The sequence below is a fragment of the Cinclus cinclus genome, chromosome 15 (assembly GCF_963662255.1).
Source record: "Cinclus cinclus chromosome 15, bCinCin1.1, whole genome shotgun sequence".
Taxonomy (NCBI): domain Eukaryota; kingdom Metazoa; phylum Chordata; class Aves; order Passeriformes; family Cinclidae; genus Cinclus; species Cinclus cinclus.
Window position 1 is genome coordinate 3471837 of NC_085060.1, and position 25006 is coordinate 3496842.

At 51.3% G+C, this 25006-nt stretch overlaps 1 protein-coding gene across 1 annotated transcript in view; it reads left to right on the forward strand.

The window, feature by feature from the left end:
* The first annotated feature begins 567 nt into the window (after window positions 1–567).
* LOC134050249 (gamma-aminobutyric acid receptor subunit gamma-4) overlaps window positions 568–25006 on the forward strand; it is a 31622-nt gene continuing 7183 nt past the window's right edge. The window contains exons 1-5 of the mRNA XM_062503186.1: window positions 568–623; window positions 5819–5967; window positions 6159–6226; window positions 23730–23950; window positions 24341–24423. Coding sequence (XP_062359170.1) covers window positions 568–623; window positions 5819–5967; window positions 6159–6226; window positions 23730–23950; window positions 24341–24423 — 577 coding nt within the window. The remainder of the gene's footprint in view (window positions 624–5818; window positions 5968–6158; window positions 6227–23729; window positions 23951–24340; window positions 24424–25006) is intronic.

The following is a 25006-nucleotide window of genomic DNA, read 5'->3' on the forward strand; positions in this document are numbered from 1 at the left end:
CAGCTCAGCCCAGCGGGGCCCGACGCCTTGCGTAATTTAGCAATAATTACCCACTCCTTCTTTTTTTAGATAAACACCCCAACTGTTATGCATAGGAAAAAAAAATAAAAAAAAAATTAAAAAAAAAAAAAGGAGGCGAGCATTAAGAGAAATCAACCGCCTTGTTAGGCAGAGGGGGAGCGAGAGCTCCTCGCACCAGCTGACGATGCTCGCTCCCCGGCAGCGCAGCCCCGGCAGATGCGCGGGTGCCTCTCGGCGCTCTCCCCCCCCGCCGGCGCTCAGCCCCGGGGGTGCGGGGGAGGCCGGCCCCAGCGCGGGGACGCGGGGAGGCAGGAGCCGCTGCTGCGAGCCCCTCCCCGCCGCGGACCGGAGAAGAGATGCCCAAGTTGTCGGTGCGCGGCGGGCGGCGCGGAGCGCGGGGCCGTGCGGGCGGTGGCGGGGCCGGAGCGCGGCGCAGCGGGCAGAGGGGGGGCCCCGTCGCCGCCCCCGGCCCGGCCCCGCGCTGAGCCCCGCCGGGCGAGCTCACGGCCGCCGCCGCCCCCCCGGAACGCTGCTCGCCTCGCAGAGATGCCCCGCGCGGTTCTGCTGCTCTGCCTGGCCCTCGGGCCGGTCCTGCGAGCCAGGTGAGTCTTTTTCCCTCACCTCCCCGCCTCAGTTTACCCATGGGGGGCGATGGGATGGGAGGGGGTTGGAGTGGCAGCGCTTCTCCCCGCGCTCGCCGCGCAGGTTCCAGCGGGGGTTTGGCACCTCCGTGCCCCCAGCTGTTCCTTCCAGCGGGTCCCGTCGCGGCAGCACCGAGTTCCTGCGTATCCTCCGCACCCCGGGCTCCCCCTCGGCATGCCGGAATCGAGAGGACATCCCGTTTTCCCACCCGCTGGCTAATTCTGCCGCGGATAGAGACCCATCCGGGGTTGCCCAGAGCCGGACCGGTAGGAACCCGGCACCTCCGGGGAGCTCCATCCATCACCGGGGCATTTCCACGTGGAGCCCGGCTGGATGGGAAAGAGCTTGGCTCCCTTTCCCTGCGCTCCATCCCCTGAGCCCCCGAAGCCCCCGCAGGGCGTGCAGCCTGGAGGCGGGAGGGCAACGCGGGCTCCTGCCCTGCCCTGCTCCACAGGTTGGCCGCAGGTCGCGGCTCCGGGTGCGGGAGGAGAGCCCGATGTCAGCCCCATGTCAGCCCGGTGGGCGAGACGCGAGCAGAGGCAGGGGCGGGCAGGTGGCGGTGCTTTCTTAGGGCCAGTGCTCGTAGCGCTTTTCTGTAAACAGCGATGAAAGGCCCCACGCACAAGGGGGTTTCAAGTTTCTTTTTCCCTTTTTTTTTTTTTTTTCCCTACAATTCCTAGCCCTGCTGATGAGTTTAATGGCTAGATGGGGAAAGAACATGTTGTCAGCAGATTGTTACCCCCAGGGCTTGGAGGAAGAGGGATTTTACTGGCTGAAGCTAATTGGCAGAATAAGCCACCTTAAAGCCGATCAAATCCCATTACAGATGCAGTCGGGGACAGGGAGCATGAATCTTGCTACTAATGGTCTGCCCTGCCAATGCTTCCCGACCCCGGGGGTGGGCAAAAAGTCCATCTCTGCCGTGGCCCTGCGTGGACTGGCCTCCCCAGGGTTGAGGAGCAAGATCTGCCCCACTGCTCGTGCCCGGACACAAAACCTCCCGGGAGGGATATCCAGGTGCCAGAGGGCATTGGAGGAATCAGAATGGGATGGATCCGTGCTGGTCCCAGTTCCTGTGCCCCATCGTCCCTGCAGTGCATTGCCACGAGCCCTGCATTTCGAGAGGGTGAGTTGTGAGCTGCAGGATCACACGGAGGAGCAACCAAATCATGTATTCACATACCCTTGAGCAGGAATGTTCGCCTCATAGTGGGCCCGGCCTCTTTTCTGCCCAGTGCCTCAAGTCTGCCTCTACCCTGAGCCCTGCTTTGCCAGGAGTAGTGGCTGCAGAGGTTTGGGGGGTAGGCATGATGGAGTGGGAGAGAAATCCTGTGAGAGAAGAAAAAGAGCAAGTTATATCAGGGTCTTGCTCTGCATTCACTGTATTTTTCCTGGATGCAGTTGTGGAGGGTGTATCTTTTCTTCCTTATTGCTCATGGTAGGTGCTGGGGTGAGGAGCTCTGCTCATGTGAACAGAGCTGTGTATGTGAGCAACAAGACCCTTCCCCTGGTGCTGGAGCAGGCTGGGTGCTTCTTGCCAGGTGATTGAGCACTCCTCAGATGGTCCCCCCAGCACAGAGGCTCATTCTTTACCAGTGTTTCCCAGGGCACTGCCTGGGCTGGGACCAGGGCAACCAACTCTGAGCCCTGAAGGCAAGATCCCTGCACAGCATCACAGCAGATGCTGGGCTTGGCAGGTGGTGAAGCTGTGCAGATTGGACCGCTGGGGCTACATGGAGTGTGCTGTCAGAGGTAGGAACACATGAAATGGGGAGGGGGCAGCTAGAGCCCCCCGTCCTTAAACCCTCTGCCTGCTTCTAATTCAGAGTCATCTGCCTCAACACCCCTGTGCCTACAACCCTAGGAGGCACTGGGATGGGTGACTAGAAGGACACATCAGCAGGTGGTAATTAGAATTGACCACAGTGCTTTTCAACCAAGGGAAATGTTGTTCATGCATTTTGATGCTCTCTTTTCCTTGGGAGCAGGGAAGGCTTTCAGCAGGGCTGGATACAGCCCGGGGATCTGCATCTGAGCCGGGAGGTTCCTGCCCCAGGGCCACCAGCAGCTCGTGAATAACAGCGGGTGTGCATCCCAGTCAAGCAGCACCAGCTGCCCCACCAGGCAAGGAGCAGAAGTGTTTTCAAGGGCTCGTGGCATATGTTGCTCTTCCCCTCGTCCTGCCAAGGGAACACCTTGTCAGACAGCTTGGGCACTTGGGGAGGGAGCCAGCCACCAGCTCTTGAGGTGACTTTTCCCAGCAGTGTGTTTGGAAGGCTCAGCCAAACAGGTGTCTGCTGGAGTAAAAGGGAATTAGGGAGCCGAGGCACGGCTGTGTCCTGCTGTAATGCCACGGGCTGCCCAGGGAGAATTGTCCATCCTCATCCATACATGTGAGCACATCTGAAAGGACACCTCCCTGCCGTTCCAGCCTCCTGCTCAGGGCACCAGCAGGAGCTGCCATGGCCCCAGCTCCTCTGTCAAGACCAGGGATTTCCGTGCAATGCCCCCAGTTCTGCCCTGCTGTCACCCTCCTGCTCCCATCCCACAGCCCACACTGTGGCTGTGTCCCAGCCCCATGGCCCTGCTCTGAGGAGGGTGTTCTCATGTCTCAACAAGCAGAGGTGAGGAAACACGGCTCTGCCTTTCCCCCTGGCTGCACAGACACATACGAGAACTGGCTGTCCCATCACCAAGCTTGGTGCCTAGAGATGGAGCTGCCAGGCCAGCAAGTGTTCACAGCACGTTGGGGATCTCTGCAGGTCTGCAGTGTGACATTTCCATTAGCAGCTGGAGGGGGGATGCACATGTCACCTTAATACCTCTCCCCTTCAACAGATCTTGGGCTCCTCCCTTCTCAGTTTGAAGTGGGGCCACCAAGAAGAAAGACTAGAGAGGAGGCAGTGGCTTGCATAGGGTGGCATAAGAGTTACACTCTTCGCCAGCAAGGGCTGATGTGTGTTTATGTGTTCACAAGCACTCTGGAAAAACATATTTTCTCCAGCGAAAGCTGGCTCGCTTATGCTAAGATGGCTTAGTATGGTTTAGTCGACTAGGATTAGCTGCATTAGCAAAAAGCATGTTTTTGGTAGTGTCCCTGCATCTGTAATAGGGATGTGACTCCCTGGAAATGCTACCCCAAGCCTTGGCGTGTTAATCAGTGACACTAAATGGGGGGAAATCCAGAAATCTGAGAGCAGGGTAAGCTCAGCCAGGGTTTGCTCAGCTCCCACAGGGATGTTTCAGGCTCTGCTGTAGCCTTACAGTTTCTTAGAGGACCAGGACTTTTGGCAGGGCAGGGGCATGTGCAGAGTTCAGTGATGGCAGGTGACTTCAAGTAAGGTCAAGGGAACACGGAGAAAATGTTTCTAGTGTAGCTGTTCCCACTTTGCCAGAGGCAGTTCCATCACCCAAAACTCTGGCAGCAAAGGAAAGCAGTTCGGATTGCTTTCCCTTGCCCTGAGCCGCACTGCGGACGCATGTCCCTCTTCGTCCCTGGCAGGAGAGGGGGCCAGCCCCCGATCTGAGCCCTGTGCCACTCGGGGGTGGTCTCACAGTGATCCCCCGTGCTTCCTGCAGCTGCCGAGTGGTGCAGAGCTCCCTGCTCGCCGGCGCTTCGGAGGCAACGCCACGGCGAGAGCCCGGCGAGCCGGCGGCGCTGCTCGGATGGGGAAGCGCATCGTGACAGCGCTGCTTAACACTCCTTAAGCACGGTTAGAAAGTGCAGCGCAATCAGACAGGAAACAACGAGCTGATGTACCAACACCTAATGCGCGGCGGCAGGCAGCCAGCTGCGCGCAGCCCAGCCCTCGGCGGGGGACGCGTCCCGGAGCCCCCGAGATGCGGAGAGTTTCAAAGCCATGGTGAAAGAGAGTTTCGTCTGGGGTTTTGAAAGTGGAGCATCTGATAAATCGGCCTCAACGTGTGTATTTGATGGTTTTTCATCCCCTCCAAGTGCCTCGGTCAGGCTGTGCGTCCCCAGGCGCTGGAGGGAGATGTGTATCCGTGGTGCCCGATTGCGCCTCGGAGCTGCGAGGATCCAGCTGGGAAGTGTCAACAGGGTGGCAGCTCCCGCTGCGAGACCCTCCCTGTCGCTGGAGCAGGTGACACGCCGACACGGCAGACGTCGAGGGGGCTGTGCCGGCAGTGGGAGCATCCTCTCCCACATATGGCCGTGTCATTCCGGGGACAGCCTTGTGAATGAGCTGCCCAGAGTAATGGCAGGTGGTTAGAATTTCCCGGGTGACCATGTGGACCTAATCTAATTAGACGGTTTGGGAAAACTCCTTTAGGAAAAGGGAGGAGTGCGAAAGGTTTAGAGAGGGAAGATTTGAAAGGCAGGGAGAGAAGCTGTTGCTACGTAGATCGTGTCCAAAGGAGGATGGATATGAGCTTTCCTTTCCTGGCTTGGAACTGGGAGATTGGGAAGATGGGGCATCTTTAAATGGGAGCTCACGCCACGGGGTGGGGAGGAAGGGTTGGTGAGTGCAGGGAATGGGTTGTGGCAGGTCTTAGCCTTGAGGCAGAGGAGTTTGCATAAGGCTTTAATTTCCATGGATCTGTGCAGGGCAGATGGCTGGGTTCCCTGGCATGCCAGACTTGCACCATGCCTGCATGGTAGGTTAGGACCTCTTTTCTCTGAAATGCATGTATTGCAAAATGTCTTGCTCCCCAAAACCACTATTTTGTCACTGTCTCTTTCCTCAGAGGAAACCTGTTTCAGGTGTCAGCAGTAGGCAGAGTAGTGGAGGTATTTTGGAGGTATTTGAGGTTAACAGGCAGCTCTGGCAGCAGGAGCTGCTGGGTGGGATGAGTAGGAAGGCAGGGAAAACAGGGACTGGCTCCCACACCTCAGGGATGAGCTGTGTGTCTCCAAAGGGAGCTAAGGAGGAGGTGGAGCAGTCGGTGCTAGTCTTTCCCACTGGTGGCAAGGTCCCTGCATATCTGGTGACCCTAAAGTGAACAAGGTGCCAAGTGAGTTGTGTCTTCTTAACAGTGTGGCCAAGAGGAGCTCCCTGAGCTCCTTGTGCTCTGCCTTTTTTCTGTGTTGCATCCTCCTCCTTTGGGATCTCTGAAACACAGCAGTGCCCCTGCACCCAGGGAGTGCCAGAGAGCTGCCACAGCCACCTCCCTGCCCTTTGTCTCTCCTCTCCAGGTGTGAGAGCACAGAGGAATACGATTATGATTACCTCAGCATCAATAAAACCTGGGTCCTCACCCCCAAGGCACAGGAGACTGATGCCACACAGATCCTCAACTCGCTGCTCAAGAACTATGACAACAAGCTGAGGCCTGACATTGGCAGTAAGTGTCCCCTGAAGCTCCCTGTGGCCATGGGTGGTGACCCGGCCTGGCTGTGTCTTGTGTTTTCCATGCTTTGGTGCCTGGTGTAGCTGGGATTTTTGTTGCCATAAGGCCACACTCACCCCTTAGTCTTCATCCCTCTGCAAATGCTCCTGCCCCAGCTGACTGTACCTGTTTTCTTGTCTTTCCAGTCAAGCCCACGTTCATTGATGTGGATATCTACGTGAACAGCATCGGGCCCGTGTCTGTCATCCAGATGGTGAGTGCTGGCGTGGCTGCAGGCTGACGTGTCCCCTCCCTGGGGCAGGGGCTGGCTCAGCACTGTGGCAGGCTGCGTCACACTGGCTAGACATGGTGTGAAGGTGGTGTTGGCATGCGAGGAGGTTTCCTTCCCTTTGGTGAGAAGTGTTGTGTCCTGCTGGGAGCTGGAGCTGAGCACCATCCCTGGTTGGGAGCAAGGTCCTCTAGTGCGAGGTCCTCAGCAGCCCTCCCTTGCCTGGGGGCTCAGGAGTGGGGTGATGATGCTGCTGCTCTTTGGTCTCTGCTGGCAATGGGTGGCAGACACTTCTGCCTGGTGGCTTTGACCTCTCCTCCCCGGGAAGTGTGTGAGCTCTTAGGACAAGGTGGAACCAGGGCAGGAGGACTGAGAGAGGTACCTGGAGATGGTTTCCATGGCAGTGTGAAACATGGGTGTCCAGGCCTGGCCTGTGGTGCTGAGCAAGGGGAAAGCAGAGGAGTCTCTGGTCAAACATCTCCATGGCATAGAACCTTAGAGAGATGCCACCAGGTCTGTGATGATTTCTCTTCATGGCTCAGGAGCCAGCAGTACCAAGAGCTGTGAAAAGACTTAACAGAGACGTTCTTTGATCCAGAGAGCAACAGTTGACTATTTAATTTTCACAGGAAACTTTCATCATAATTATTATTATTATTTTCCCTGCAAAGTCATATTTTTCCTTTTTCTAGCAAGGAACACACCTGGCTGCTCTCAGGTTTTGAAAATCTTCTCCCGTCCACTGGGAAGTGAGGTGGAGGGGACCAAGGCAAGGTACAGCTGGGACAATTTGGCTTTTCTTGTTTCTCTCAGTGCAAAACAGAGCAGGAACAAAAACAGCCCCCTTAAACTGAGAAAAAAAAGAAAGAAAGAAAAAAAAAAGGGATGGGCATGTTATTTTTAGTTTCCAAAGTACAAAATTTCCAAGGAACAAACCCCTCTGGGGATGGAGGGATGGTACTGTAGCTGTAGTACCAGTTCCACTCTGAGGAGCATTTTGAAGCAGCCCTTCTGGCCGGCCACCACTGAGGATGTGCCCCCAAGCAGCTCCTGCTCACGAGCCACCAGATGGGCACCCACCAGGGCACCCACTCACACGATGAGGGCACCATCAGGAGGCCCAGCAGGGATGGCCTCGAGGCTCAAAATTTCCTTGCATTGTTCCAGCATGCCTGGTCTCGAGGAGAATCACACAGCCTGAGCTGTGTGGATGTCACCCCTGGCTGCCAGCACGTGCCACGAGCCCCTGCAGCCCGTGGGGCTGAGTGGCCATGGAGCCAAAGTGACACAAGAGCAGCAGTGCAGGGGCTGGGTGTGCTCACCCCTGTGCCTGCAGGTAGAGAGAGAGCACAAGGATCACATTGGAGCTGGCTGTTCTGCCTGCTTTGCACTGCCCAAGGATGTGCCAAGAAACCCACACAGAACCCAGAGCACATGCTCGCCCTTCTCTTTCCCTCTCATCCATTTCCTCACCCTTCTCCAGCCCTGCTGGGAGCTCTGCTCCCCTCGCTGTCACGGGAGCACTGCAGAACCATGCAGGTGGTAGCAGCAGAGAGTGGTTTCAAAAATCCAGTCTGCATCCAGAGTTCGTCTTTCCTCCCAAACAGGGATACTGCTGCTAGGCTGGTTTCCTAAGAAACACAGCTTATGCCATGGTGATGGGGATGTGAGAACGTACGTACGTCCATCCCAGGCTTTCAGGATTTTGGATCTGCTGGGCTAACACCAGCCATAAATGGCTGCAGGTACAGGGGCTTCAAACACATTCAGTATCTTTGGTATTTTTTGGGAAAACAAGATGCCAGGCAGTGACAACAGCCATCCCCACCAAGGGGAATAGCTGTTGTGTGAACTCAGACCTTACTAGAGACCAGGAAATCATGGGGGAGAGCTCAACCCATGTGTTTAGCTCTCTCTAAGAGTCAGCAGAAGCTTTTCCTCTTTGTGAAATGGGTTTCCACAAGTGCACAGGACCCCTGGGGTGGCTGGCACTTGGAATTGCCAGCATCGCAGAGCTCTGCTAGTTTCCCAGCTGAGGAAGGGATTGCTGTCTGTGGAAATGGCACAGCCAGGAGCTGTTCAGGCAGGGAGGAAACTGCTCAGTGTGGACAAGTCACAAGTGGCTGTGCTGTCCCTCTGAAGTGTCTTGCTGCAGCCAGTCCAGGGGTCCCTGCGGGGTCCCAGCAGTCACCTGTGATCTTGAGACACTTCTGTCTCAAGGTAGACTCTCTAGGGATACCTCTCATTCCTTGTTCCTTTAGGTAATTTCTTAACCTTGAACCTGTGATGCCCTTGAACTTTGAAACCTCTTCCCATGATATTAAAGGTATTAAGGAGACTAGACCTAGGTGTCAAAGCCTCAGATTTCTGCTATCTGTACCCTGAATATTTCCCCCGCCCATGGGAGAGGCTGCATCCTGCTACATGGCCTCTTGAAGCAAGAGGAAAGGGCAGTGACAAAGCTGTCACAGTGTCACCTCCAGACTTGGCTGCTTCACCCAGTTGTTTTGTGATTGTTTGCTTTTCCATGCTGATGCAGCGAATGAAGCCATTCTGTGGGTTGTGCCAGCCCCTGGCAGGCTGGCATCAAACACATGATAGGTGGTCTTTGCTGGGGACATGTCATTCTCACTCTGTCCTGTTGATACAGCTTCTCCCAGCCTGAGAACCTCTGCCCTCTCCCAGTTGCCAGGTCCATCCCATGTCCTCATCTTGCCTTTTTCTCATACAAAACCTGAGGAAATGCATATTTCCAAGGGAAGGGAGCTAGAATTTGTCTCAGAGCTAGATGTCTCTTGAGCCCATGGTGACATTTCACTCTACCACAGACAGAGAGGCTTGTGTAGGCTGGAAGGTCCACTGGAGGGGAAATGTCCCATTGATCTCTTTTAGGTGCATTGCCATGACAGCGCCTTACGTAAATATTTCTCTCTCACACAGGCTGCGTAGAAGGCAAAAAACCAAGTTCTTCTTCTAAGAGATACAGCAACATTACTGTGGGTGCTAGCTTGGACCACTGTGGCCTATAAATCTGCAGCTGAAGGCTACAGGATGGCCTGACATGCTGCTGGAGTAGAATGCTCCAACTTCAGCAATCTGGTTTAAATACTGTTCTCCTGTGATCCCCTGCTCACCCTCAAAGGGTTAATGATTCATGGCTGTCTTCATCCTGCTGGTGCTCTGTCAGGGATTGGAAGCTGGCCCTGTGTAGCCACTGCCCAGCCTCCAAATGATAAATCATGTCAGGTTACAAAACTGATTCCGGTGCTTAAAAATGAATAGGTGATTTGAAAATGCCCTGTGCTGGGTGTGAATTCTGCGTCTCTCTCATCAATCACTTGTCATAAATAACATTAACATTCAGGAGTCAGCAGAAGGTGGGCAGGTTTGGAGCGGGGAGAAATGTAAAGTGATTTCCTGTTACCTTTTGTACACCAGAATGGCAGTCTTGCCTCCCGTTTAGGTGGCTGAGCAGATTTTATTCTCTCTTCCCTGGAGAAAGGACCCTCTGTGCTCTCCAAGCAAAATGTGGCAGTGACCAGAAACAGAGCTAGAAGATGTTTTAATGATAACAAGTGGGACAGGGGGAAATGTGGGACCATCAGGTCCCACGGCTCTTTACTGCAGTCACTGCGTGGACTGGATTCCCTCCCCAACCCCATGAATCTTGGGGTGGGATTTGGCCACTGGGCACCTCCAAGGGTGGTGGGAAGCTGTGTTTACACCGTCAAGGGAAGGATGCCCTGGGCCACAAGCCCCTTCGGAGCTCTAGCTGCTGCTGAGCACTGAGCCCCTGGAGCCAAATGAGTTCTCACCCATAGTGCTGCAGCTTTCCAAGCCCTGCCGTGGAGCTGGATGCCCAATTAGAATCCCATAACACAGTCTTGAGGTGTCCCTGGCTTATCAGAAGCTCAGCCCGACGCAAAGACACACCTTCATTCTCCACTTATGTTTGTGGGGAGAGGTGCCAGGGAGGGCTGTAGCAGCGTGGAGCAAGGGAGGAGACTTTGGGTTGAAATTTTTTGCTGACTGGTTGTTTGCTGGAGGGATTTTCTCCCGGTTTTGTTTTGTAATGGCTTTATTGCTATAGATTATAGCTTTAACTGGTGTCAAGGGCACCTAGAGCTCTGGATCACCTTCCTTTGGGGATGCTTAACTCTCAGGAAATGATGCTGTAGAAGTAAAGCGGGTGCCAGCTATTGGGACTGAGAGTCTTTCAGTCCTGAGGATGTCCCTGAAGTGTCCATGAGGGACAGTATGGCTGAGAAGGGACAAGTACTTCTGTTCTTAACTCGGGGATGGAGCAAATCTTGCCCAGAGCTCCTCAAATTCCTCCCAGAGGCCAGAGCTGAATGTCCTTTTCGTCCTTTCTTACACAAAACCTGGCGTGAGGCTCGAGGAGCCACAGACTGAGAGCACGGTCCAGACACTGTGGTACCCTCCTGGCAAAGGTGAATGGAGATGTTTCAGTCATCCAGGGACCTGCCTTGGCTACCTGCTTCACGTGTCTGGGATCAGAGGCACTGCAGTGTGGGCTAATTTGGGTGCTGAGGACTGTTGTGTTTGCCATGTGGGAGGAGGTGCCCTTGTGTGCCAAATTTTGTAGCAAAACAGAAGGACGGCTCTTCTGCTGGTATTGTACACCACTTCAGTCTCATTACTTAATGATAATAAAGATGGAAAGAGCAAAATTGGCCTCCATCGTTCACCAGGGGCCAGATTCTACTCTCTCAGAAGTGCCTGTGATTTCCAACGGGGTTTCTGAGCTCCTATCTCAATTTTTACAGCAAATTGTTTTCTTATCTCTTCCTGTGAGTGGGGGGCTGGAACCTGAAGAGGGTGATATGTGCAATTAGAAGTGTTGGCTATTCCCCCCTTGCCTCTCTAGGAAGGAGATGCTGCACGCTATTCAATTCATAATGCTCTGCTTGGCTACATTAGTTACCATGCAACACACTCACGAAATTGAGGGTGAAGAACATATTTTGCCACATCTGGAGTACTGCAGAAAGCATTTAATAGATTTGCACATAGGGTGCATTTGTGGAAACACTGTGAAAAAGTGGGAGGGAGGGAGGGAAGAGGGAAATGTTTATTCGTTATCAGCTGATGAATAATTAATTTACAAACATCGTCTTGTTAAATATAAATTAAATCCTCATTTGACACACTTTATAATTTAGAAGCATAAGCCCAGCACGAATGAAGAGAACCCCCCACTGACTCCTTTCATGTAAATCCCGAGGAGGCAGGGAGGGAGGCTTGGCTTTCAGAGTTAAAGCTGACAAGGGGTAGTGCTTAGGAAGGGGCTGATGTGACAGAGAGAGCTGGGGGACCTCGGGCACTTCGTCTTTGCTCGTGGGGAGATGGCTGAGCGGGGCAGGGAGGCAGTGGGTACCCGCAGTACCCTTTCCCAAGGATTGCTGCTCCACACTCGGAGCATCCTGAGCTGCTGGATCGCGGCTCTGGGAGCGAAATCCCCGCCGGTGCCGCTGGATCAGAGAGTGCAGCGAGGCAGCAGCAGGAACAGAGACCCCCGGCAGGACAGCAGGGCTCTCCAGGAGCTAAACCACCCTTGCCACCAGCCCCGGGGCACCTGGAGGCTGGGGGAAGCTGAGCCACATCCCAAAAACAAAGTGCTGTGTTGGAAGGCAGCTCGTGTGACAGCCCTGGGTGACGGTCCCGCTGCAAGGCTTGGGTTAATTCCTTCCTTTCTCCCTAAAAGACGGGAAACCGAGACCAGTAATAATTGTCTGGCTCTAAGGAACACTTAAGTCTTGATTATACTTAGCTTTGGCTGCTTTGGAATAAGTAGGAAGGAAATGAATTGAAAATGGCACACTGTTTAAAATGCTCGACTGTGTTCCTCTGGAGCACAAGATAAGCCTATAGGTAAAGGAAATTTGCTACCTCCCCCCTCCTTTCCTGATAATAATAGGTTCCAGCGGTTGCACAGCACTTCTCAACTGAAAGGACTTAAAAATCCTTCACAAATCATCTGTCTGGGAGGCAATAGCCCAGATGCTCCCACTTTAGGGCGGATTGCAATGCCTAAAGCACACCGCAGTGCTCTGCCAAGGATTGCTCGCTCTCCTTGGGCTGCCCGGTGTGCAGCAGAGTTGGTCACCAGCATAAATCTGGTGAGGTTCTGCAGGACACACTCGTGGGCTGGGCTGGGTTTTGATAACGATGTGGGACAGCAATGCGAAGTGTTGTTAAATGGGTACTGTTCACTAACTAACGGGTATTGTTCGCTAAAAGCCCCAGTGCTTTTTTTCTGCCTGTTATTTTCCGTGTCTGAGTGATGGCTCGGAGCTGCCGGAGCCAGTGCTGCATTTATTACTTCTACACAAATACTCCTGTGCTTGGAGAGTGCTCACATCTCCGGATTCTTTGATGTTCAGGAGCAGTCACTGTCCCTCATGCTGGTGTTCATACAGCAGTGAGGTCAGGCACAGGAAGGACAGCAGCTCTCCTCATGAAAAGTCTGTTTTTCCTTATAAACACCTCGTTTCCCACCCTCCCCCAGGCCACTGAGGAATGGCACCAACAACTTGTGACTTGTGGAACAAAGCATGGGCTGCAACAGAAGGTCTAAAGAAATAAATAAGTTTCTCCCATCCTAAACGTACCCCAAGAGCTTCCGGAAGCGTCAAAGTTTGCTTCCAAAACGGAAAAGAGCTGATTTATTCACTATGAATAATTCAGCCAGCTCCTTTTATTATCCGGAACATACACTAATCCCCTCCAGATATTTTCTGTGTGACATCCATGTTGGTATTTTATTTACAGGCTGTGCGGAAAACTCAAGGAGTCTGTTATCAGGGAAGAAGAGTGAAAAGCTGGAGGTTTGCATGTGAAATTTGGAGCTAAATAAAACATGAAAATCTGGACAGTGGCCTCCTGGGGGCAGGGAAAGTGCTTTTCCTCGGAGACATTTCTGGAGAGCAAAGCCCTAAAGTTAATTAACATCTGTGCTCGCAGCCTGGTGCTAAATGGGGAATGTGGCTGTACTTAAAGGTTTCTTAAAGTGCAGCATCAGTCCTGGCACACAGGTGCCTCCCGCAGCTCGGGCAGCCTCTGGCCCTTGGGCAACACAGGATAGATCAACATCCATAATGAAGTAATCGGCTCTCGTAAATTCCTTCACGGATCCCGTTTCCGCCCTTCTGCTGGCAGCAGTGACTCAATCCCTCATTCATTTTGTGCCAGCCTTTGGAGGAAACTCGAGTTTCTTCAGCTGGGCTGAATGCAGAAGGGATTTGTTCACCCTGAACCTTTGCAGGCAGCCTGGGATGGATGCTTCCAGTGGGTGCTTCCCAAGGAGCTGCTGCTCGCTGAGAGCATCAATTCCTCCCCTTTACCACAGAAAACCTTTCTACAGTCTGGGATCACAGCAGCTGCACCTGGTCCCCCTTTCCAGATGTTTCTGCCAGCAGCAGGGCTTGCTGCTTCTTAAAGGGCCACCTTTCCAGTGGCCAGGGGAGTCTCCTTGCTGGGCTCTGGAGGGATGTCTCTGCCCTGGCCACCCTGGCTGCTGGATCTCAGTTTGGCAGGGCGTTAAAGGAAGCTTTGCTGTGATCCAGAGGCTGCATTGCTGCACGGTGGGAATGCAGCTTTGCCCTCTGCGCTGGTGGGGGATGCAAAGCACAGCTGGTTCCAGCACAGCCACCCGAAGGAGCTGCTCTGCAGATCCCCAGGCTGTGCTCATGGACAGGGCAGGAGGCCTGTGTGTGATCCAGGTACTGATCTGTGCTCTGACCCTCATTAAATCGATTCTTCTGAGTCAAAGGGAGAGCACTGCTGTGTCAAATTTGAAAGATTTATAGACTCTAAGCTGTACCAATAGCTGTCACTCGGTGGGCTGAATTATTTTTAAGGCAGAGTTGATTTATCTGAACTGAAGGCTTTAGATGTCTCTGCAGGAGAGGATAGGATATTTCAGGTGTGTGACAATCAAGTCAAAGAGGTGGTGAAAGATCAGGGTTTGAGGCCAAGGTTTCTGGTCCAGGGCAAACAGCAGCATCAGAGGAGAGATAGGCTCATTCTCCCCTCCCACTTGGGACAAATAGCCAGAATTCTTCAGCATTTCCAAGAAGAAATGGGTTCAGGGACAATCAAAACATTTACATTTAGTTTCATCAGATTGTTTTGATTTGCTCTTCATATGGTGATAAATTCTGTCCTGCGTAAGTAAAGCAAGAAAATGAGTATTTGGAAATAAACGTCAAAGTGAAGTGCATCAACTAGATAAGGGTGAAACGAAATATTTTGTTAGCTTACTGAAGAAAAAAGAAGTTTCTGAATGAAATTATAAGGTTGAGGTAATTCATTTTAGGATTTGACAATTTTAATTTATTTTCAGCAAAAACTTTGTACTTTTTTTCCAGTAGAAATCAGTTCTATTTATTTCCTGCATTCCCAGATGAAGCCATCCTACCATTTCCCTTAAAAGGCTGCTGTGAAATTTGCCTGCTATAAATGTGTGACAAAATGGAGACCATTTCTCAGAATTCAGTGGTTGTGGGTGACCACAATCAATGTGCTTCAAGGACCTCTTCATGCCTCAGTGCTAAAGGCAGAATATTCTGATTATGGCATCCCGTCTCCATGCACAGGAAAGGTTTAATTGCCCGTGGTACAAATTGGAAACGAGAAGCCAGAATGAGTCTTCCTGGGGCTGTGCTTCTCCTCACATCTCCTCAAGCCTCCTCACACTGCCTTGGTGTCTCTGTGGCTCCAGCTCGGTGTCTGTCACAGGAGATACAGGTCTTATGGTCAGGGATTGGCAGGTGGACACTGCAGCCATTCCACGCCAGCGCTGCTGACTGCCCCACCAACTCCCAGTTCCCAGCTTTCCGAAGCTCCAGAGGGATCTTGCTGGCTGCTCGGGGCACTGTGGGTGGGGGAATAAAGGGGCATGATGGCTGGGCACCCTGGCATAAGCCTTGTGTGTCCATCTCCACGTCCAGAGAGCTTTGTGGTGAGGATTTGGGCGTTTGTTCCCTGACCTGCAGTTGTCCAGGAATGGCTCCAACCATCTGATCAGCTTTGCTCAACAGGGGAATTGCAGGTGGTGGTAAAGGCTCCCCCACAAGCAGATGCATGTGGGAGGTGTGAACCAAAACACTTGGGAGTGTGGGTGGGGGAACACCTTGTCTCCATGTGGCTGGGGAGCACTGGAGGTCAGAGCAGGGATTCTCCAAATGTTGGAAGCTTTGTTTCTGAGCGTTCCCCTCAATCAGCTTCTCTCTCCCTCCAAATTTGCCACCTGTGATGCCTCCCACACTAGACTGTTGCCTTTAGTCCATCATTCTTCACCACAGACACCCAAAGCCACCTCAGCAGCGCTGTAAAGGCAAGGAGAGGAAGCAGAGCAGCAAGGCAGAGGAGTGGGGAAAACTTCAGGGAGTTAGGTTGGTTGTTCCTACAGCCGTTGGGGTGAAGTTAAGATGATAACTGGGTAATCTTCATTTGGTTCTTGAAGAGCTGAAGGCAGAGAGACCTGTAACATTCAAGATAAACCATTTCCTTCCTTGATTTGGCATGTCCAGGGATTGCAGCCTTAGTTTCTCGCATGAATCTGAACCCTGTGAGAAGGCACAATGGACCCTGGTTCCTCTCTCTGGATCAGCAAGAGGAGGGATGGAAATACCTTGGTATTGCTGCTCTCACAAAAAGCCAAAGCCAAGTCCAGGTGCTGGAATTTGAAGCAGTTAATTTGGAATTTAAGGAGCAGTTAGAGGTGTGCTGTCCAGATCCTGGGAACTTTGGACTAAGCCAAAGATCCCAAATTGTTTGGTTTTTTTCTGTGTATGATTCTGGGATATACAAGATCTGCCAGAGTATTTCTTACACCGCTGTGTAGAAAACGGAGCCTTTTTATTTTTCACCACTTCCCAAAGATGTTCTAAAGTCATTGAGGGGAACTGGGGAAGGTCAAATGGTTGAGTCTCAAAGGGGACATCTACAGTAGGCAGAGACTGTATAAAACAGTTGGGAGCTGAAAAAAGAGACTGGGAATATCGATCCCTCGTTTCTGAGGAGAGTCATTTGCACCCACCAGGTGCCATGGGATGTGAGCAGCCCTCAGGAGCAGAGCAGGTCCTGCTTACCCAGGGGTGGTGACCCGAGTGCCAAATGACCTGTTCCCTTGGCCTGAAGTGTGGATGTGTGCCTGGAGAGGAGAACCAGCTGGGCTGGTAACCCCTCTGCAACTGCACCCCAGCTGGGGAGGCAGAGAGAAATTGTTCTTTATCTGTAACCTGATTAGTTTCTCCCAGCTGCTTTCCACAGCCTGGTGCTCCCTCAAAATCTCATTAGGGCTGGGCTGTGATTGTGTGGTGGCTTGAAAAGAAGAACTGCGAAAGGAAAAAAGAGGAAGAGAGAAGAATATCAAGGAACTGGCAGGGCAGGAAGATAAAGGTGGTAAGCACAGCAAGAGGGCATGAGAGACAACATGAAATGGATTTCCTTGAAAGAGTTGGTGAAGCAGAGTACACTGTTCCCATCTCCTTCTTCAGCTGGGGCCAAGAGAGAACAGGGTCAAAAGTGAGGATCTCTGCAGAGGGCACAGACTGCTCCCCTTGTGTGAAACCAGAGTTTTCTTAGATGTTTTGAATGTTCTTTTTTTTACCTTGGGGTGAGAATTAGACAGGGATTTATACAGGTGGTTTTTCTCCTGGCCAATCCAGGCATTTCTATACCATGGGTGGCATCCCAGGGACTTGGATGCATTGCGATTTCTCAGACCCAGTTCTGGGATCTGCTGGATCCTCCACCCTTTCAACGTGCTGCCAGCAAAGGTGATTTGACAGAGCTCAGTGCTTGTTGGCAGTGAGTGGCTCTCACAGAGCAGGGCAGCAGCAGCTGTTTCCCCAGTCCTGGGCAGTATTGGACTGCCCATCCCAGTGTTTCATTTTAGTCACAGTGGGTGGCAAGGGAATGGGAAGTGCAATTAAAGAAATTCCAGCTTCTCAGCTGAATCTTGTCAAGCTGTTCTGGAGGAGTGATCCCGGGGAGTTAATCATACACAGTGAGAAGGTTTCTCTTCCAGCCCTTACCAAGGAAATTTCCTTTTGTCTCCTCGAACACCCCATGAGCCAGAAGGACAAATGAACAAGAGCACCTGCCCGAAGTGCAAAATATTCTCCTCCAATTATCCTATGTGCTTCCATCCTCACCTCTTCTCTTTCCCCACCTGATTTCTTCCTCCTGCACAAAGTTCCTTTAATCCCAAACGTTGTTGGGAACAGTTGAGCATTTAGCTGTGAGGTGTGACATGAAGACAAGACTTCAGACAAGCCTGGCATTGCTCCACCCAGGGATTTTCCAGAGATTGTGGAAACTGGGCTGCATCTTTCTTTGCATCAGAAGGTGCTTCCATGTGACTTTGCACCTAGGACGTGCCCTGTCCTGAGAGTGAAGGAAAAAAAAAATCAGGCTAAAAGGAGGTGGCTCCTTCCCTCAGGTGCTTTGCATAATATTTCAGTGAAGTGTTCAGTACCTTCCCCTTTAATCAATTTTTCCACATCTGCGTAGAGCATCCCGTGTCCACATCTCTGCCTTTTCAGTAATAACCTCATCAGGGACAGTGCAGGCAGACTCGTGCTTCTGCAAAGCAGAGTCTGGCTGATGTCATGTCTCGCCTCAAGGACTTTCCTGGGTCCTCTGGGTAATGGCTGTTAACAGATGCTAAAATACACACGTGCAGGTCTTGTGCCCCTCGGGCTCACAGGGAGAGGCTCCCTGTGCCAGCTCCTGTTCCCATGGAAAGAGGAACGAGCACCCTGGGGCTGTCAGGAGGAGATAACATCACTGCAGGGCAGGAAGAGATGGTACAAGGGATCATCTCTGAGGAGAGAATTTGGGGTGGTTGGCTGTCAGGAGAGTAAAACCTGCCTTTTTGATGTCCCCACCTGCACATGCACGAGCAGAAGTGTGGGGAAACAGGCAGGTAGGGGTCTCAGAAGGCAGCACAGTTTTGAAAGCCCTGTCCAGTTGCCATCTGCCAGCTCCAGGGGTGAGCAAGCTGCGACTGGGGGAGTTTGCAATCGACAGAACAGCATTTATAGCATGACTTGTTTGACAGCTCCTGGCACGAGCACAGGACAGGGAGATGGTTTTTAATAGCACATTTGTATTATAAAAAGAACTCTGTTTCAACTGAGATTCCCTGGACAGAGGCAAAAAGACATTCAGGCAAGGACAGCACTGCCGGTGTTGCTGCAGAAGTGAAACAGATGGGAAGTTCAGTGTGTCACCTTGAAGACACAGATCACCACAGCTCTGCTCCTGCTGTCCTTGAGAGCTCCCCTAGTCACTCCAGCATCGTGTCCAGAAATCTCTCTGGGCTCTGATTTAGAGGGAAGAGGACCCTGGAAGTGGAATTAAGCATATATTTGTATTCTTTTGGTCTTGGTGTTGGAGAGACAGATCTAACCACATCAGGGACATGGAGGTGGCCACAAATGAGATGTTCCACGCTACTAATGGGAGAACTGGGAGAAGCTGACACTGCCCAGCCAGTCCCTGAACTGGTTGGTGCTGGGCACAGCAGGTGCTGTTGGTACCTGTCCCCTGTGCTGGCTGCCCTCAGAGAGTGCTCACACATGTCATGCTTAGGAGCACACTCCTGCTGGGGGACAAGAAATGGTACATCCAGGTGTCAAGGTTATTCTAAAACACTGTTATCTTATTTAGGTTATTAATGTAGGCTTAAAGGCATTTCCAGACTTTTTACTGTTGAATGTGTTCCCTGGGATGTGGAGACAGATGTGTGGTGTAACCCAGGATTTGTCTGAGATGTTTGCAGGGTGTCCTGGAGAGGAAAATGCTCACCTAGCAGGGCTCACCCAGCACAGGCTGAGCACAGCTGTGTCTGAAGGGGGGACCCTGTTTTGCAGAAGAGGGAGACTGGAGGAGAGGCTTCCTGGCTTGCATTGACCTGCACGGAGTCAGCACCAGCCCTGGAAAGAAAAACACCCCATTCCTGGGTCTCCTCCAAGAAAGAACTTCTGAGAATTTCCTGAATTGCAGCATCCATAAGAGTTTGCCTGTAATATTTGCTTTGCTTGGCTGTGTGATTGACAGCATGGGCACATCACATTCACGTCAGAGCACCTGAAATGCTGTCCCTGCTTCCCAGGAAAGCAGCCTGCTTTATTGGACTGCAGTGAGAGATTTGCTTGGAGCTGGAGAGGGAAGGGAGCTCTATGAGTAAAAACAAATATCAGAACAATGAAAGCTAGAAGGCGACTGTCTAGGATATTAATCTCTCAGCCCCTCTGTTGTTTAGGATTTTTCACAGAGTATTCTGAGTTGGAAGAGATTAAACTATCTCTCCAGCAGAGGAAAATTGAGGGAGATGTTTCCAGGTCTCTGAGCCCTCTGTTCAGAGGTTTTCTTGTTGCTGTTGAATACAAGTGAAGTTGCAAAAAACACATTTAAATCCTTCATTTCATCCTAATTTAGGAGGTGATCTAAGACACATTCATCTCATGGCTTTGCTCCTCTCTTTGGCATTTGGCAGAAAGCTGAGCTCTTCACTCAGAAAAAGAAGCTCATAGATGGAACAGAGGAACCACAGGGTCCCAGCCCCTCTGGATCCCACTAACTGCACCCTTGAGAGCAGTCAGCTGAACTGAGCACACAAACTTGATAAAAGCCATTTGAAGAAGATGTTTTGGCAGAGCCCAGCTGTGTTTATTTGGTGTGTAAGGTAACCTGAAAACGCACACTGTTCACTCCAAATCTTCTCATGCAAACCCTGTGAGTTTAAGCTGTTGTTCTGAAACTCAGGAGCCCTAAATTATATTTGCTCTGAACCTAGGGCAGAACTTTGTCCAGAGCAGATTTCCTAAAGCCAAATGTGACTGGAAATATGGGGTGATTCCCATCTATGAGGGCAGAGCAGCAGAGACAACCCGAGGAGCAGACCTCAGGGTAAAACACAAGCTCTCCTGTGCTGGGGACAGGCTGATTTCTGAACAAGTCTCTTTTCTTTTGGATTGAAAATGTTTGGGGTTTTTTTAGAAATTACTTTTCGCACAGCAAACTCGTAGCTTTCAAAAAATGAAAGGGTTTTAGAGTGCAATGAATTTTTTTTCTTTTGTTATTTTTTCTTCCAATATGAAATACCCGTCAGCTCCCCATCCTTTTATTTCTCACAAATGTCCCTTTACCAAACACCGTTCTTTCCATTAAATGTTTTCAGGTTGTGCCATTCTCTGGAACTGTGTTTCCACCAGCATCTGTGCTGCCCACATGAGGAAAAGCAGAGCTGATCAGGGATGTGCTGCAGTGCCAGGTGATGACAGTGACCAAGGGGCAGCAGGGACATGCTGAAAGGCTGGGTTGGACATGAGCACACTCAGGCAGCAGAGGCAATGCTGCAGGGCATCCCTTGGCACAGGATAAACTCACGTGACAGTATTTAGGGTAGGCAGCCCTCAGGGTTTGCCTTATGGGGAGTTTGATTTATTATTTCATGACTGAAATCTGGCGTAACGTTGCATGCGTGCCAAGGTGTGTGTGCTACCCCACGTGTGATCCAAATGGTGTGGCCAAACTGTTAAAGCCATTCCTCCTTACTTCGTTAGCTCCTTCTGTTAAAAACACTAAAAATGCCTGTGCTTTCACAGAGAAGTTAACAACCTCCATGTGCTGCACAGCAGATGGTACAGTAATGGTGGAGGCGTATTTTACAATAACCCTTTTCCACATGGGGAAATCGAGGCATTGGGAAGTCTCTTTCTGATGGTTGAGTGTCAGGGGCAGAGAAAAATTACAGGGGTGCAGGAGATAAACAGTGCCCTGAGTTTTAGGGGATGAGCTCGTCCTGCCAAACTCCAGCTGCTCAGCTTTGATCAGTGGACTCTTCCAAGGTCAAGAAGAGTAAGAGGTATATGCAGAAGACAGCCTGGATTGCTTCATATTGAGATGTTCCTCCAGAAGTCCCTATCCCCTTCTAAGGGCTGTAGGAAGCTGCCCACTGGGGTTAAACCACAACAGCTCAGCCACACACAACTGCTCACTCACTCAGCAGCATGGGGGAGGAAGTTGGAAGGGTAAAAGTCCTCCCAAAGGCCAGAGCTCTTTTGTATAAATCTTGCCTCAGATAATTCTGAGAGAAAATACATTTGTAAATGCCAAAATTTCCCAATGGGCTCCCTACAGAGAGTCAAGGGAGCCAGCTCAGCTACTAAGTTCTGCCTCGTGAATAGCTGTGCTAATAATAGCCCCAGAAATTAGATCAAACCACAGGACAGTGACAATAACAGCTCAGATTTTTCAGAAGAGCTGAGTGACTTGTGCACCACACCTTTTGCAAAGGCTGGCTATGAATGGCACAAGAGGAGCTCTTTAACGCTGATCCCTCCTGGAAATCTGGGCTTGACAACAAATGCTAAGCCCCTGGGATAGCTGACCCTCCACTCTTCCAGAGTGTTAGCATTGATTATCCCAGACTTGAGTGCTGAACTTTACAGCAGGACATAACTGAGCAGCCAGCCCAGAAGTGAGATGTCACCAGGGACTCTAGTTGGGAGTTAAATACTGATAGTGACATCTAACATGAATTCATCACTGCATTTTTGGTTGCTTTCTCCTACACCAGAGATATTACTTAGGAGGAGCTATGTAAACTCATATGAACTCAAACGAGGTGTGCAGTGATGGGGGAGAATATGTCAAATATTGTGCTATTTTGTCCCCAACGCTGTGCCAATGCTACTTTAATTTCACATTTTGACATGCCTCCAACACCACATATCCTATATCCAAGCAGTACCCAGAGTGATCCAGCACTTTCAGGTGCTGGGATGGGTTCTCCCAGCCCCCTGGGTCTCAGCAGTGGCCGTGCCCATGCACTTGGCTGTGAGGGCTGCTGCTGTCCTTAGCTCTGTGTCTGCTCATGCCTGTTTTGAATGAAGTGTGGAGGCAAAGCCACCCCTCTGAACGTGCTGCACCTGCCCCCATTCTCCCCACTTAGAAATCCATTAGGACCCTGTCCTTGTCGCCTTTGCTCATCCCTGGTCTAACCAGGGTGAAGCATCAGCCCGCAGGGTGACTCGGCTGCCTGATGGCAAAAGCTCTTCCTTCCCAATCTCATTCCTATGCAAGGGACGTGTAGGGGACCCATCCCTCCTCTCTGTTGGCTGCCAGGGGAGTGAGGAAGATGAAGTGGGGCCCGTGTTCTGCCCTGCCCTGGACAGGACACGCTGTCCGAGGGAGTGCTGCAGCTATTTTAGCAGCAGGGCTGGAGAAGCCAGCTCGGAACCTGCAGCGAGGGGAGGATGTGCTGCAGTCATAAAAATTCCACCGAGATAAATCAATAGAGGGCGGAGGAGAATGAGAGGGAGGGATGGCAAAGTCAGACTTTCTTCATCTCTGCACACAAAAGAGAGGGAGGAAATGGGGGTCGTGCAGGTTCAACAGGATCAAAAGGGACCAAAGGTCACGTCAGGAGCTGTCAGGAGCAGGTGACTGCAGCATGCACTGGTGGGACTGGATCTGGGGTCTGGTTCAGACAGCTGCTGAGTGCCAGACTTGTTCCTGCATGGCATTAATTAGCACCTTCTCAGGCAGGCTGAAAAAGAGTTAAAGGAGCAAATTGACTTGCAGCAGTGAGCAGCAGGGTGGTGGGCTAATGGTGTGGGCTACTGCCAGTCCAATCTAGGCAGGAGCTGCCTCCCAGAACTGCCAGTATCCAAGAGCTGGGACACACTCTCTTACCAAAACTGAAGGTCCTTATTATGGTGGAAAATCTCTTTTCTGTCAGTGAAAGACTCTGTATATTTAACTGGTTGCACCCAGAGCTGGGACCATGCAGCCCCATCTTTCTTTTCTAATCTTCAACAAGGGGTATTAGCCCAAGGACCCACAGCGCTCTGAGTTTTCAAATGAACCCTTTGCAGTGTAAGTCTTGTGGCAATGGGCAGATTCACTAGCTTTATGCACAGCACTACTATTGCTCTATGTACAAATTAGGTGTGTGGAACAGGGCTGGGCTGTACCCCAAGAGATAACAGAAAGAGCTTTCTGCTTGCCTTCTCTGCTAAGCTGGTGAGCAGCTTTCCCTGCCTGTGACTGAAAGGCGTAGCTGAACTTGAGGCTGGATTCAGCCAATGTCCACACTGCCCCTTCATGCCCGTGCTCAAAGGGAGTTTTGAGCTGTCTGCCAAGAGGAAGCCCAAGGTCTTGTTTGTATGGTCCTGGTTTTCCAGGCAAGGGCCAGGTTCAGCCCACCAGTGAACACAGAGTTGGTTTTCCAGGCAAGGGCCAGGTTCAGCCCACCAGTGAACACAGAGTCTTTGGCTCCTCCTAAGTCTGCCATGGATGTCCTGGAAAGGTGTCAGTGGTCACCAACACCAGCTCCCAGACTGAGAAAATAAATATTCTGGCTGTGACTGCCTGCAGACCAGAGAAGCAAGCTCTGCTTGGCCTGAATCCCTCTCAGAACATCCCCTTGTTCCTTTTTTTTTCCCAGGAATACACCATTGACATCTTCTTTGCCCAGACGTGGTACGACCGGCGCCTGCGGTTCAACAGCACCTTGAAGGCACTGACCCTGAACACCAACATGGTGAGCCGCATCTGGATCCCTGACACCTTCTTTAGGAACTCCAAACGGGCTGATTCCCACTGGATAACCACTCCTAATCAGCTCCTCCGCATCTGGAATGACGGAAAAGTGCTCTACACCCTCAGGTACATCCAGCAGGCTCTGCTGAGGGGAAGGAATAAAGAGAGGGTCAAGCGGTTCCCTAAACTAAAATCCTTTAAAATTTTGTCTTGGTCAGTCCAGCTGTTTTATTCTGTTAATAAACATTTGGCTCTTTGCTCCCATAACTTCTCACTTCCATAAACGAGTCTGAAAAGTTGACTAAACAGAAGGGCTTTTTGGAGGTGATACTTAGATGTTTTTCCTCACCTTGAAAATATCCAAACGTATATTTTTGGTTTGGAATGTTCCTGCAAACAGACTGATCTTCAGCAAATTAGTTCTCAAGGAAGTGAGAATGCCTCTGTCACACTTAGGTGTTGGAATCAAACCATCTTCACCAGCTCAAAATCTCTTTTTCTCTCTCCCTGTCTCAGGCTGACAATTGAGGCTGAATGTCTGCTCCAGCTGCAGAATTTCCCAATGGACACTCACTCCTGCCCTTTGGTTTTTTCCAGTTGTGAGTATACATATTTTAATGATAGCTTTAGAAGGTGAGCAGAGAAACATCAGTGGAATAACTTTTCTGGGGAAACCACCCTCCCTTTTAGGTACATTTTTTTCACCTATTTTCTATGGCACCCTTCCTGAGCTATTTCCCTTCATGGCCTGAAGCATCCTCCCACTCCTGGGCTAGCAGAGGTCATCAGGGACAGACTCACAATATCTCTGAGTTTCTCCTTAATTTGGGTGGATGGTTGGAGGAGATGATTTCACTGGCCTTCTGGTCACTGCAGACAGAACACAGATATATTTTGGTGGACAAATGGCACCCATGCTGCCCTGCATCTCCCCCCTTCTCCTACTCTCTGTGTGAGGTCTGGAAACACTCTTCTCCGAAGGAGAGTTACTCAGAACCCCTCTTTCAGTCACTACTCAGCCAAACTCTCCAGCAGAGAGGGCTTCTGATGTTATCACATCTCCTCTGGTAATTTTGCAGGGAGCCTTTCTGCACCAAGAGATCCCTGTCCTCGTGTGTGGGTGGGAAATCTGATTTAATCATCTGAGCTCAGGCTCTCCTGCTTCCCCTGCCACTGAAGGGT